This window comes from Oncorhynchus nerka, linkage group LG17 (assembly GCF_034236695.1).
Source record: "Oncorhynchus nerka isolate Pitt River linkage group LG17, Oner_Uvic_2.0, whole genome shotgun sequence".
In the NCBI taxonomy this organism is placed as follows: domain Eukaryota; kingdom Metazoa; phylum Chordata; class Actinopteri; order Salmoniformes; family Salmonidae; genus Oncorhynchus; species Oncorhynchus nerka.
The window spans coordinates 21,235,190-21,250,733 of NC_088412.1; the positions used below are offsets into that span (position 1 = coordinate 21,235,190).

A 15,544-nucleotide genomic window follows, 5' to 3' on the forward strand; every position below is an offset into this window, starting at 1 on the left:
AATAGCAGCTTCAGCTTATTAACAGCTCTGGCCAAAACATGTCAACAGATCCTGCCAAGGGTAAGAAAGAAGCTAAAGCTACCTAAAGCTACCTGTCTCGTCAACAGAGCAGATGAAACATGCACAGCAGAGAGTGGATTATAATAAACAGCATGATTACAAATAGCTACCCGTTCTTTCATCATTAGTTCCTTTATTGCATGTGCACATGCAATAATGGGTTAATACTGCATTGAAAAAGCAGAAACACATAAATATGACACAACATGTTGTCAACATGATACGTGGGTCTAATGAGGTGGTCATTAGCCTTAACATAATGAGGACTTTTGAGGTCTATTTGAAGACTGATATCCAAAAGATATTCTGTACAAAACTATTCTCACACGTAAGAGATCCACGTTCCTGCATTCGATACCTCAGGGAAGAAAAGTCATTGTAACCAGAGTGAGGATCATGGCAGCACCTACCGTGCCTGGAGCTCAGAGCAGCAAATAATGGCAATTAGAGGCAGCAGCACTTTCAGGCACCAGCGCTTTTCATTGGACTAGACAAGTCCCCATAAACCCACAGTGAGCTCCAATCACCAGCCTGCCTGGGCCTAATTGCTTATGAGTCGCTTGCACGCTCCCTACCACCATAACGCCCAGTGTTTGTAAACACAGCTCAAAAGGGGACATTGCCATCAATGTGCTAACATGCCTTTGAAGGATCAGAGGGATGGGGGTGCAGCTGGATGGATTGGTACCTGGCTGGCTGACTGGCCCTGGCCTGGCCTGGCTGACTGGCCCTGGCCTGGCCTGGCTGGCTGACTGGCCCTGGGCTGACTGGCCCTGGCCTGGCCTGGCTGGCTGACTGGCCCTGGCCTGGCAGGCTGACTGGCCCTGGGCTGGCTGTCCCACTGCAGCTGTGTGGAGAAAGGGGCTCCATGTACACACACATGTCAGAGAAGAAAGACACTCAACAGGTCCTCTATGTATTTACCCTCTCTGTCTCTCTGTCTCTCTGTGTGTCTGATGTGGATGACCTCACCTGGTAAGCATGGATAGTGGTGGTAGCAGCTGTGAGTCTGTGTATCGCTACATGTTTCAGGAAGGAAGGAAAGAGAAACGGACAATGTCTTTGGCTGTCTTATCTAGTAGTTGGTTTCACAATGTCAATTGTTGATAAGGATTTCACCTGTATAAAAACTTCCCTGATCTTAAGTGTCTCTAAGACCATTACCCTTCTCTGGTATTTAAGTGATAATGCCTGAGAGGCCGGTGTTTGGAGGATAAATTGACAAGGGTGTTTCAAACTGTGCCAATATATCCTCCAAACACCTGCTTCTACAGCATTATCATTTTCAAACAATAGGTTACCAACATATTCAAATAATGATTGACATATAATTTAGCAATAAGGCTCGAGGGGGTGTGATATATGGTTAATATACCACAGCTAAGGGCTGTTATTATGCGGAGTGCCTGGATACAGCCCTTAGCCGTGGTATATTGGCAATATACTGCAAACACCCCAGGTGTGTTATAGTATTATAAACTGATTACCAATGTAATTAGAGCAATAAAAATACATTTTTGTCATAACCGTGGTAAACGGTCTGATATACCACAGCTTTTAGCCAATCAGCATTCAGGGCTCATACCACCCAGTCTATAATACTCTTTTTTTAAATCCCCAAACATATTAAGCCAACCCTTGCTCCCAATTACAGCTTTTTCCTAATTTCTTTCCAAACAAAGTCTGTATTGACATAAATAAATAGGGGAAAGATGGCAGCGGTGGGAGAGTAACACCTGCTCGGACCCTGGTGAGCGCGTTTATTTTTCATCGCTGGATGGGTTTAACCAGTGTCCCTGCTCGGAAACCCACTAGCTGCCCCCTTCAGCACATGTGGTTCTGCATGAGCAGCGCTGCACCGCTGGTCTGGGTCGTGAGTTTACTGCTCCTACTTCATTTCCTACTGGTGTGAGGTCCACATCTCCTTCAGCACCTTGATGTTACTGTGTTTACAGGCCCTGTCCAAATGCAACAGCCTATTTGTTAGCCTCGTTTCCCGTTTCAGCAACATTCAGAGGTGCCCATTAGAGGAGAAAAAACAGCATGTTTCTCAAGATGTTTTCTTCTCCAAAAATAGGTTTCCATGGCTTGCGATGTCTGTTGGGAGGGATGTGTGCTTAGATCTGATAGCAGGCCACATCAGGGTGCCTTTGAAGGTGAGACAGGAGGAGTTCTCCAAGGAAGCAGCGTATCCAGCAATTAGGTCCTTTCAGGCCCCCGTGGTAAGACCCACAGGTCATCTCCAAAACATTTCCGTCTATCACCATGACAATGGCTAAGGGCTTTTTGTGTAGACTAAAACCAGATCATGACCAAGCCACATGGGATTTGTTTGCAATCAGTGCCCAGAAGAAACAATTAGCCTGCAGCACTGCCAGGTCTTTTATGGAGAAAGTGGGTAAGAGGTTGGTGTAAGTGGCCATCAGACTCTGCTTTGTGTCTCCCTGGTAAACTTCACCGGGCATCAACTGGGTGGAGTGTCAGTGTCTGGTCTGGGATGATGGCACTCCCTCCCTGTGCAGACAGGACCCAGCCTGTAATGCTCTTTGTGCTGAATGCTATAGTCAGTCTACTGAGAGGGTGTAGATACAGTGAGCTCTGGAAAATTTTGTCTGGCTCAGAATGGATTAAAAGACTGGGTGTTGTCATTTCATTGCATAAATCATATCGTACTTCCAGACACAGAATAATAAATTATTATTTTTTTACTTGAAAACAGTGTTGTCTTACAAGTAAATAGATTTTTCCTCTTGAATATTGTTTATGATATGTTTTTGAAATGGCTGATTTGAATCATATTGTATTTCTGAAGGATGACACAGCCTATTTTCTAATGTATTTATGTCTCTGTAGTCTAGTAGTTCTCAGTGAGACGATTGTTAATAAGAAACTGAGTTGTAGATTTATCTTCCCAAAGGGAAACATTTAAATGGGCCATTATGCATATCCAGTTTTTTTCTCTTTTGTCTTGGGAAAACCCTCTCCCCAGAGCATATGGCCGTCTGGTTTCCTAATCGATAACGATAGAGTAGCTTATGATGGAAAACTCCCCTGTTCTAACAGAGACTTCTGTTCCTTCTTTTTCAGGTCTAATGGAAATCCGATCTGTCAGTGTGGGAGTCGTCGCCATCAAATCGGTCAGCACCGGGCTGTACTTAGCAATGTCCAAAAAAGGCACACTGTTTGGATCGGTAGGTACACCTTGCAACATTGTTACATGAGACACCATGGGCAGCCAGGTTCCAGCTAGGGGACATTGATGTTTCCTCCAAGCACAGGTCATTCCATTCAAATGAGTCTTTGGCCCCCCAATGGTGGAACAAACTCCCTCACGACGCCAGGACAGCGGAGTCAATCACCACCTTCCGGAGACACCTGAAACCCCACCTCTTTCAGGAATACCTAGGATAGGATAAAGTAATCCTTCTCACCCCCCTTAAAAGATTTAGATGCACTATTTTAAAGTGGCTGTTCCACTGGATGTCTTAAGGTGAACGCACCAATTTGTAAGTCGCTCTGGATAAGAGCGTCTGCTAAATGACTCCAGGTCTTGAAGAGAGGCTTGTTCCACTGTCAAAATACTGCAGATAGACAAGAAAAGTCAAAATACTGGAGATAGCCAAGAAAAGTCAGAATACTGCAGATAGCCAAGAAAAGTCAGAATACTGCAGATAGCCAAGAAAAGTCCAAATACTGCAGATAGCCAAGAAAAGTCAGAATACTGCAGAGAGCCAAGAAAAGTCAAACACTGCAGATAGAAAAGTCAGAATACTGCAGATAGCCAAGAAAAGTCAGAATACTGCAGGGAGCCAAGAAAAGTCAGAATACTGCAGATAGCCAAGAAAAGTCAGAATACTGCAGGGAGCCAAGAAAAGTCAGAATACTGCAGATAGCCAAGAAAAGTCAGAATACTGCAGATAGAAAAGTCAGAATACTGCAGATAGCCAAGAAAAGTCAGAATACTGCAGATAGAAAAGTCAGAATACTGCAGATAGCCAAGAAAAGTCAGAATACTGCAGATAGCAAAGAAAAGTCAGAATACTGCAGAGAGCCAAGAAAAGTCAAAATACTGCAGAGAGCCAAGAAAAGTCAGAATATTGCAGATAGCCAAGAAAAGGAGGCTGAACTAATGTCAGAAGAGGCAGATGTGAAGGTCTTGCGTGCCATCTGCCACTTGTTGTGCTCATACACAGCTCTCTCGTTCTTTCTCTCCCTCTTTTTCTCTCTCCCTTTCTCTCTCTCTGTCATGTAATGCGGCTGCCTATGGCGTGGTATCTAAGTGTTTTACAGCTCAGAGAGAGAGAGAAAATCTGGAGCTGGCAATCAGTCAGCAATGTGAAGCTGTGATGAGTTGCAGACCATTATTTCACCCTGCCACCAGCATAAACAGGACATATATGAACTCACTCAGCTTCCTAGAACCTCCCACTGAAACCTCCCTTAATGACCATTAAGCAGGAGAATCAAGCTAGCCTGATGCTATCTCCATAAGGGCCCTGTGATCTCAGCCTGATAGTGGCATGTAGATGGGATTGCTCCAGAATCTGTTTTGATGGTCATATCTTTAGGTCATACCTATGTACAGATAAGAAGTTCCAACCACCCATGGCAATGAGGAGAGGGCTTTGTTGGCTGGCCTGTGCCTGTATATTGACACAAATCCCTGTTTCTGTTCATAGCCTCAGAAATGGATCAAATGGATAACAATCTGATAGATGACTGTCAAAACATTTTACATTGCAGATGAACACTTCTTCATGTAGGTTAGTTACAGTATCAAAAAGACATGTTTTTATATTGTTATATCTTCTTGGCCGTGATCCGACCATAACGAACACCTAATTATAAAATGCTTTGCCATTCAATGTGGATGGTTATTGTTTTGTTATGGAACAACATAGAAACAACACACAACAAATAACTCCATAACAACACAGAAATAAATGGAAAACATGAATGCAATAACAGACATGGACCTTTGTCCCTATCTCAGAGGTGTGTCCATGCTACTGCTGTTAGTTACTCCTGGTCATAATAAACACGTTTTACTCTCCCTCACTCTCCCTCTCTCCCTCACTCCCTCCTTCACTCTCCCTCTCTCCCTCTCTCTCCCTCTCTCCCTCTCTCCCGTTCTCCCTCTCTCTCCCTCCCTCTCTCCCTCCCTCCCTCTCTCCCTCTCTCCCTCGCTCCCTCGCTCCCTCTCTCCCTCCCTCTCTCCTTCACTCTCCCTCTCTCCCCCTCTCTCCCTCTCTCCCTCTCTCCCTCTCTCCCTCCCCTGCAGGTGAAGTACAACCCTAACTGTAAGTTCAAGGAGCGCATCGAGGAGAACGGCTACAACACGTATGCCTCCCTGCGCTGGAAACACGGCGGCAGGCAGATGTTCGTATCTCTGAACGGCAGGGGGAAGCCCCGGCGAGGTCACAAAGCCCGGAGGAGACACCCCTCCACCCACTTCCTCCCCATGCTGCCCTCATAGAGGAACAACTGGACTCATGTTCTGCTCTGCAGCCAGTCCCTCCTACTAGTGTTGTGGTTACCAAGATAATTAGGAATAATATGATTATTTGATTATCATTATTATATCCATCCCTTCTCCCATATATGTACATTTGTTGGGGTCTTATAAACTATTTTGTTGTGGAGATCGAAGTGGGGGGCATAATACAGTATGTTTAAATTATTCATCACTCTCCCCCCACACGAGTGTAAGGTCCAGAAGTAAAGCTGCTAATATTGTGTAAATACAGTATGTCTACTATTATTATGATTGATCATCAAGCCGAGAGGATAATATTGATGACACTCTTCTGTGTCAAGGAGTCATTTTGACACCACCGTCCGCTGAGAAAGTGTGTAATTGAAACAAAAGGGTACGAGTATTGTCTATATATTGCCCCCATCCCTTATTTTCTGCGACTCTACAGGAGACAATGCTTTCCCTTGAGTGACCTTACGATATGCTGTTAAACCAATGGACTGCCGATGTAAAAGAGCTGACAAACAGTGAACAGGGCTTTGATTTAGGTTGTCAAAGATATCCATCTGAGCGAGAGAGATGATTCTCTAAAGATACTGAAAGGTCTTTACAATCAACGCTGCAAAAGGACTCTGCATTTGACTTCAGACAGAGGGGACAGAATTCCATGTTTACGGAAACGTTTGGACTGATGTACATTGATACCCATGGATATCTGCTGTAAGACATCGGGTAGTCGTATGTACGGGAGACGCATGGTGTACATCGTCCAGTGGAATGCTGACTTGCAGGTTCCTTCTCGACAATGCATCAACAATAAGACGTAGTAAAAAAAAAAATAAGAATAGGAACGTAAAGTAAATGGCTCAGTAGAATAGAATAAACATAGTCTAGAAGGCTATCGGGTCTTCTGGGTTTCTGAAATGAACTTGTGAACAGAAGTGTGCTTTAGCCTCCTTCTTTCATCCTAGACCACTAGCTCAGGGGTCAATCTTTCAAAGTGGGAGTCACGACGTTGTCTCTGATATGTTAGTTCCAGAATTCAGTAGTTAACTCCCGTTGAAACACGTAGTGCATTTGAGGTTGTTTCACAGGAGGTTGGTGGCACCTTAATTGGGGAGGATAGGGGGCACGTGGTAATGACTAGAGTGGAATAGGTGGGTTCCATGTGTTTGATACCATTCCATTTCTCCACTCCAGACAGTTTTTATGAGCCGTCCTCCCCTCAGCAACCTCCACTGGGTTGTATGTACACTTTTTGACAGTGATAGGACTTAACCAATTAATTTTGTATGTATGATAGCTGGTTATTGCATTATCTTGTCATGTCTTGCTAACATTTTCAAAAACCTGTTGCAAATAGAACTTTTAATATATTTAAACCTTTTTGTACCGTATAACATTTGAAGTTGATGTTATTGTCTCCATTTTGTGTCTAGTCTGAAATCCTAATTGTATTCCAGACCATATTCTAGTCTATACTGTATGTTACTGCAATATGGCACCTCCTCCCAACATCTGAATGGTCAGCAATGAAGATCTACAAGAACACATGTTTCAACTATTAGTCAGTTATTAGGTAGTCTGTTAATTGAATACTGTCATCAAAACAACATTAGTGAGTGTCTTGGTTTGTGTTCAGCTTGAACGTCAATAAAATACACATAAATTACCCAATGTTCAAGGAGTCACTTATGCTAACACGCACCACATCTCTTCAGTTAGCTCCATTCTAAAAGAGTGACCATTTTGCCTCTTATGTAATGTACTGTACTTGCCTTGATTGTTTTGGGTTGTCATCATCTCCATCAGAGTTACATAATCATCATCATCATCTCCACATGAACATTCACAGCAGGAGTGGATTTGATGTAGTGGACCTGCCCTGATCTTCAATGGGCTATCACGGGTCTTCAATGGGCTATCACGGGTCTTCAATGGACTATCACGGGTCTTCAATGGGCTATCACGGGTCTTCAATGGGCTATCACGGGTCTTCAATGGGCTATCACGGGTCTTCAATGGGCTATCACGGGTCTTCAATGGACTATCACAGGTCTTCAATGGGCTATCACGGGTCTTCAATGGGCTATCACGGGTCTTCAATGAGCTATCACGGGTCTTCAATGGGCTATCACGGGTCTTCAATGGGCTATCACGGGTCTTCAATGAGCTATCACGGGTCTTCAATGGGCTATCACGGGTCTTCAATGGGCTATCACGGGTCTTCAATGGGCTATCACGGGTCTTCAATGGGCTATCACGGGTCTTCAATGAGCTATCACGGGTCTTCAATGGGGTCTTCATGGGCTATCGGGTCTTCAATGGGCTATCACGGGTCTTCAATGGGCTATCACGGTCTTCAATGAGCTATCACGGGTCTTCAATGGGCTATCACGGGTCTTCAATGGGCTATCACGGGTCTTCAATGGGCTATCACTGGTCTTCAATGAGCTATCAAGGGTCTTCAATGGGCTATCACAGGTCTTCAATGAGCTATCACGGGTCTTCAATGAGCTATCACGGGTCTTCAATGGGCTATCACGGGTCTTCAATGGGCTATCACGGGTCTTCAATGGGCTATCACGGGTCTTCAATGGGCTATCACGGGTCTTCAATGGGCTATCACGGGTCTTCAATGGGCTATCACGGGTCTTCAATGGGCCATCACGGGTCTTCAATGGGCCATCACGGGTCTTCAATGGGCCATCACGGGTCTTCAATGGGCCATCATGGGTCTTCAATCACATTGAAGGCCTGGTAGAATGGGAGGCTATAGAATCGTTTTACCCTGCAGACTGCAAAGATGGAGATGAATGGCCTCTATTGGTAGGAGAAAGGCAAACGTTTCAGCCTGTCATAATGTGAAATTGTTTTAATGGGAAAAATGTCTATTCAAAACAACGTTGTGTCACGCTGCCGTTCGATCCAATGGTCTGTGGGTGTGAGGGTCTAGGGAGACTGAGTGTGTTAGTTTTTAATTCTATTTTTTTATATCCTCATAGTTTTACATCTTTAGAGCTGAAGACGTGGCCAAGGGTTACTTGTATCTTAGTGGGGGAAGTTTCAGCTGCGACACCATCTGAACCTTTAAAGTGCCACATGCCCAATCTATAGGGTCTCACAAGAAACAGCTGCAAGTAGTGAAACCTTCACTTAGTTCTGTATTTTACTGACAGTTAAGTGGGGAAATAAGGTTTAGTAGACAATAGACAGATGTTATATACTGTAATTGCAGAAATCTAGTTTTGCAGGTGTTTCTCGTCCAATGCGTCCTTGTTAATCCTTCAGCAGGCACAGCATCTCTTTGAAACATGCAAGCCCACAAAGTAAAGTAATCCCATTTTATGCCTGTTCTGTTGAATGGCCCACCTCATCGTCAAAGTGTCTTCACCTCTCCACTCGTCTAACAGTACAAGAATGTACTTCTTGGCTTTAAGGTGAGGCTGCCTGTTTATGTCAGACCCAGCTCAGAGCACAGGGACACTAAATGGGAGTCTGTAATTATCATTGTTCCTCTGCTGTCCTGTCAGTGTGCTCGCCAGAAAAACAAGAGGGATCCCTAGGCAGCAGTCATCAAAGCAATCGACTTTGATAAAAAATGCCACGAAAAAAATCAAGGTGGAATGCTCCAAACACAATACAAGTGAATGGGAATGGATATCACCCAAAGGACACCACCCACTCCCACTCTACCATGGCCTGTTAATGCCCTATGCACAGGTGCTTGTTACTAAATATAGGGTTTCATCAGTTGCTATGTGTCACTACGCAATGTGTTGATGCACTCGTATAGGGTGGTTCCAAGGTTTGGCAAAGGGCATAGAAAATATAAGCAATATCATTTAGTGGAGAATAACTATATTTGAAATCACCCCCATAGCAATGCATAGCTGCTCAGTGTTCTAATGATTTGTCCTGATTCATTACAGCAGAGCTCTGTACTGACTTCACAATGTTAGGGCAGTACTGTGGGAATTATTCTAACCTCAAACAGTGAATTTAGTATACATTTTTCTGCCTAATACCCTTTTTTACAGACACATACTGTATGTAGATTATTGAACTAAGCAGTTTTTTTTGTATCTATACATGCCTTGTCATCTGTAAAAGAGTCATAAAAATGATTTCTTCCAGACAAAACAAGCAATAATATGATGGGGACACAAGTCATGCTGCTTTAGCTACAACGTCCTAAACCTTCAGGGACCTTTGAAACCCTGTGTGGTCAATTTCTCTCAGAGGAGTGAAAAGAACTGTGGTGGGTGGGAGAAGAAAAAAAAACCTTGCCACTCACAATACCGATCTGATGTATGTAGACTAAAAAGTGGGGGGAAGGGGCAGAATTTTAAAGCGCTTATTGAATTGCTATTACAGCTCCTGAGACTAATTGCGGCTGTTGTGTGTCTCTCAGTTGCCGAGGGGGTTCTGGAGTGGCCCTGCATGCTCTTACCCAGTGGGGTTTTTAAACAGAAAGGGCCAGAGAGAGCCCAGGACCACCGAAGATCAATAGCAAACCCTTCAGTCTTTCACAGGCCTACTCTAATCCTTCTCATTTGTCTGCCATTTTGTTCAGAGCCATTCACAGCTCCCTGCATTTGGGATTAGGGTCATGTTTTGTTACAAAAACAGCCCAAGTTATTACGGTGAATAGACCGAGGGGCAGACGATGAGTGTGTGAGTGCACATGCGCATGTGTGTACCTGTGTGTGTGTGTGTGTGTGTGTGTGTGTGTGTGTGTGTGTGTGTGTGTGTGTGTGTGTGTGTGTGTGTGTGTGTGTGTGTGTGTACCTGTGTATGTTAGAAGAGTATGAGAATACTGTATGTCCAATGTCTCAGACAAAGCAGACTGTTTATTTTCTTCCTCGTAGAACTCCGTTAAAATGAGTTACAATGTCAGAAATTCCTTTACCTTTTTGTTCTTTCTGTGGCTGCCTGGCCGAACTGTCTGCTGGAGTCTTGGCATCAGGCATCAGGTCCATCAGAAAGGCCAGGCCGGGCCTTCTCATCACTGAGTGAGTGGATTAGTCTGTGCGTCTGCAGCCACATGAGACAGGGCCTCTTAGGGCCACACTCACCAGCCACATTACCCCCAAAGCCCTACTATGCCACTTCGCAGGTATGTGGTGCCACAGAGGCCTCCGTCCACACTCACCCCATATGGCATTCCCCAGATGCCTGCGGGCATGTCAGACACCACAGGATTGGAAGGGAAGGCTAGGAGGATGGGGAAAGGGTGGAGGGGCTGAAGCTCCGTCCAGATAGTTTGGCCAACTGAAGCAAGTCCCAGTCAACATCATAAGGTTGTCTTTGGCTTTTGGTGACTGGAAAAGGCCTAAGTCGGGACAGGTTCATGAGAAGTCTGAGGCGGGCCAAACATTATCCACCCTGCCCCTCGAGCTCCAGTGTGTGTTTGGAGTAATTCTCCAAGCGAGAGGGGCTAGACTGTCTCTGTCTTTTGTCACCATCTGTGCTGGGATATTTTCTCAGAGCTAACGTTACGGTAGCACACGCTGTCCTTTCATGTTCAAGGACTAGCAGGTGGACGTTCTTCCCTAAACATTCATTTTTCCAAGTATAATGTTTGAAATTCATCATGGCTAATTTGTCCTTCTTAGGGGTTTTAAAATAAGTTGGTTTCGCTGTGGCGAAAAGGTTTTATTTTATTACCCTGGCAGGCTGTATCAGACACATAAAATATCCGTTACCAGAAAGTGTCAGTTTCCTCTGTCAAGCCTTGTCATCATCTGCTTCTCAAGAACAGAACACAGATAACTTGACACTATTGGCAAGGGAGAGGAATACAACTGTCTGTTACAGTTCAGTTTGAGGGGGCACATTTTTTTTACGAAACGGCCTGTGAAATTGTATCATTTTTTTCAGTACCCTGGATAAATATGGAGACAGACTTCATTTAAAGAGAGACAACAACATGTAGCCTACACTAAGAGGGAGTAGCGTTTTGACCAGACTGCCTCGGATCTAGACTAGCTATGAGCTTATATTATAGTTCCCTCTGGGACCCACTAATGTACCAATTTCCCCTTCAAGTCCCACCTCTGTGTGTGCAGTCCTCTATCTCTGCCTCTACTTCACTAGCTCTCCTTCTCACTCCATCAGAACTGTGGCATTAGGTGGGCATTCTCTTCTAAAAGTCCTGTTTCAACTGTGGTCCACACATAGTTTTAATCATGTCTGGTTCTGTGTAACTGCTGTAGGTATGAAACCTCTTGGTACAATGTGCTGTAGGTATGACTGACAGGGTCTCATAAGAAGGGTAAGAAACATGAGAAGAAAATCATTTACAATTCAAGAGAAGTGTAACCTCCTATGCTGTACTGAGGATCCATTTTGTGGGGCTCGCCTGGGATCTGAACCCGGGAACTCTTGCAACATCACAGAAGGATAAGAAGTTAACATATTAAAGAAGACCTCCAGCGATTTATGAACTTTTACTGTTGAAAAGCGATATCCCCAGTATAAATACAATAAAGTACACACACTAAAGGGTAAAAAAATATGTTTTGGGCAGGATAGTGTTTTTTAGACACAACTGCAAACTTAAAGGACTAGGGCATTCAATGAGTTGGTCTAATGGGAATCCGTGATGTCATCTGCCTCCTCCTTGCTTGAGGAACAATAGAGGAGCAATAGAGAACAAAAGAGGACAGGCCCAACCCCCACTGCTATGTCATGACTTACCTGGACCACCTATTGAGATGCGCCTTTCAAATGTTAAATGAGGTGTTAAATGAGTTCTTAAATAAGTTGAAAAGGAGACTGGAGTGCCATTTTAAGTTTTAATAAAGTTTTGTGTTTCTTGCTTTGTTGCTTTGTTTCTGTCAAGCCTGCTCCCATTCCCACTCTCTGGCGCTCGAGGACGCCAGGAGGCCCATCATTACACACACCTGTCACCATCATTACACACATCAGTGCTTCATGGGACTCACCTGGACTATATTACCTTATTGATTGCCTCCCCTATATCTGTCACTTCCTCAGTTTCTTCCCAGTGTCTGCATTTTTGTTGCTATGTTTCCCCTGTCCAGACGCTGTCCTTCTTTTGTTTCATGTCCGTTTATCCATTAAATCTTCACTCCCTGTACTTGTTTCTTGTCTCCCAGCATATGTCCTCACAGAATGCAGACACTAATATTGGAAGAATTGTTTTTTTGTTATGTTTGGGGAAGTCGGGTCCGGGTGCCGCTGCTGAAGGAACCGGGGGTGGCTCAGCTGGCTCGTCGAGCTTCCATGCCGTAGCTGGCTCGAGAGGTTTTCTTGCCTCGGTTGGCTCAGCAGGCCCTCATCCCACGTCATGCCTCAGCCGGCTCGGGGGGGGCTCCCACGCCTCAGCCCGGCTCGTCCAGCACCCGCGCCTCGGCCGGCCCGTCAGGCTCGCCCAGGGGGGATGCCAGGTGGTGCCCCTAGAGGGGGCGGGGGTACTGTCACGCCTGCTTCCGCTCCCCCTCTAAGGCGCTCAAGGACACCAGGTGACCCATCATTACGCACACCTGTCACCATTGATACGCGCATCAGCGCTTCATGGGACTCACCTGAACTCTTACCTTATTGATTGCCTCCCCAGGTAACTAAACTAAATGGCTATTGCCCCGTAGCATGCACTTCTGTCATCATGAAGTGCTTTGAAAGGCTAGTTAAGGATGTATCACCTCCACCTTACTCGACACCCTAGACCCACTACAATTTGATACTGCTCCAACAGAACCACGGATGACGCAATCGCCATTGCACTGCACACTGACCTATCCCACCTGGATAAGATAAATACCTATGTAAGAATGCTGTTCATTGACTACAGCTCAGCCTCAGCACTCCATAGTGCCCACCAAGCTCATCACTAAGTTCAGAGCCCTGGGACTGAACCCCTCCCTGTGCAACTGGGTCCTGGACTTCCTGACGGGCTGACCTCAAGTGGGGAATGTAGGCTGCAACACCTCCGCCACGCTGATCCTCAACAGGGGGGACCTACAGGGGTGCGTGCTCAGCTCCCTCCTGTACTCCCTGTTCACCCATGACTGCATGGCCATGCACGTCTCCAACTCAATCATCAAGTTTGCTGATGACACAACAGTGGTAGGTCTGATTACCAACAATTATGAGACAGCCTACAGTGAGGAGGTGAGAGCCCTGGCGGAGTGGTGACAGTAAAACAACCTCTCCATCAACGTCAACAAAACAAAGGAGCTGATCATGGACTAGAAGAGACAGCAGAGACAGCACGGCCCACCCACATTGACAGGGAGAGGGCATGACCCCTAAGAACCTCACTAACTTCTACAGATGCACCATTGAGAGCATCCTGTCAGGCTGTATCACCACCTGGTATGGTCAATTGCACCCTCCGCAACCACGGGACTCTCCAGGAGCACACTGCCTGCCCTCCAGGACATCTATAGCACCCGGTGTCACAAGAAGGCCAAGAAGATCATCAAAGACCTCGGCCAACCGAGCCATGGCCTGTTCAACCTGCTAACATCTAGAATAGGGGTGGGCAATTCCAGTCCTCGAGGGCCTGATTGGTGTCACAGTTTTGCCCCAGCCACATCTAACACACCTGACTCCAATAATCACATAATAATGATCTTCAGCTTAGAATGCAATTTGATTAATCAGCTGTGTTTTCTAGGGATGGAGAAAAAGTGTGACACCAATCATGCCCCCGAGGACTGGAGTTGCCCACCCCTGATCTAGAAGGTGGAGACAGTACAGGTGCATCAAAGCTGGAACTGAGAGACTGATAAACAGCTTCTATCTCCAGGCCATCAGACTGTTAAACAGTCACCACTAGTGGCCTCCACCCAGTGCCCTGCCCTAAACCTTAGTCACTGTTTTAGTCGGCTACCACCCGGTACTTTACCCTGCACTTTAGAGACTGCTGCCCTATGTACATAGAGTCATTGAACATTGGTCACTTTAATCATGTTTACGTTCTGTTTTACCCACTTTATACAGTACCAGTCAAAAGTGAGGACACACCTACTCATTCAAGGGTTTTTCTTTATTTTTTACTATTTTCTACATTGTAGAATAATAGTGGAGACATCACAACTATGAAATAACACATGGAATCATGTAGTAAGCAAAAAAGTGTTAAACAAATTAAAATGTATTTTATATTTGAGATTCTTCAAAGTAGCCAACTTGATGACAGCTTTGCACACTCTTGGCATTTTCTCTACCAGCTTCATGAGGTAGTCACCTGGAATGCATTTCAATTAACAGGTGTGCCATTTTAAAAGTTAATTGTGGAATTTAGTTTCTTCTTAATGCGTTTGAGCCAATCAGTTGTGTTGTGACAAGGTTGGGGTGGTACACAGAAGATAGTCCTATTTGGTAAAAGACCAAGTCCATATTATGGCAAGAACAGGTCAAATAAGCAAAGAGAAACGACAATCCATTATTTCTTTAAGACACGTAGGTCAGTCAATTAAAAAAACTTCAAGAACTTTGAAAGGATGATCGGATGATTTCTGTGGCAGCTTGTATAGTTCTGACTCTCTTGCCCCCTCCACTGGGTATACCGCAGTACTTGATTTACTCTTAAAGGTTTCATTCTATCTGAATCCTAACTTGAGATCTGTGCATATCACTAGGATTGGAATGAAAGGATTCATCTCTTAAAGCAGAAATCAACAGTTGAAACAATGACAAAGAGCTTCCCCTGTTTTGGTAAAAAGCTGAGGGATGGGGCCAGAGAAATGTAACCACTCAATGTATAGACAGAGCTATGGATTCAAGGACTGGGCATCCATGATATAAAATTCTAGTTTTAACCAAGTTTTGAGGCTATACAGTGTTGGTTTGTTTAAAAACATTGGGGGGGAAACAATGTTATATTTTAGGTTCTGATGGGGTTTGACAGTTGACCTGAGCCCATTAGTCAATTATAAGCCATATTATTGAAGTATCAATTGGTGCATATCATTCATTTATGAGTCTAACAATTGATGTAGCAACTGCAGATTGCCCCTTTAAGCCTATTTCTCA

The 15,544-nt window shown here is 44.8% G+C and overlaps 1 protein-coding gene across 1 annotated transcript in view; it reads left to right on the forward strand.

Annotated features, from left to right (window-relative positions):
• Positions 1-5,751, forward strand: part of fgf22 (fibroblast growth factor 22) — a 32,262-nt gene extending 26,511 nt beyond the window's left edge. Inside the window, exons 2-3 of the mRNA XM_029685971.2 lie at positions 3,148-3,251; positions 5,342-5,751. Coding sequence (XP_029541831.1) covers positions 3,148-3,251; positions 5,342-5,536 — 299 coding nt within the window. The 3' untranslated portion in view covers positions 5,537-5,751. The remainder of the gene's footprint in view (positions 1-3,147; positions 3,252-5,341) is intronic.
• Positions 5,752-15,544: the final 9,793 nt, after the last annotated feature.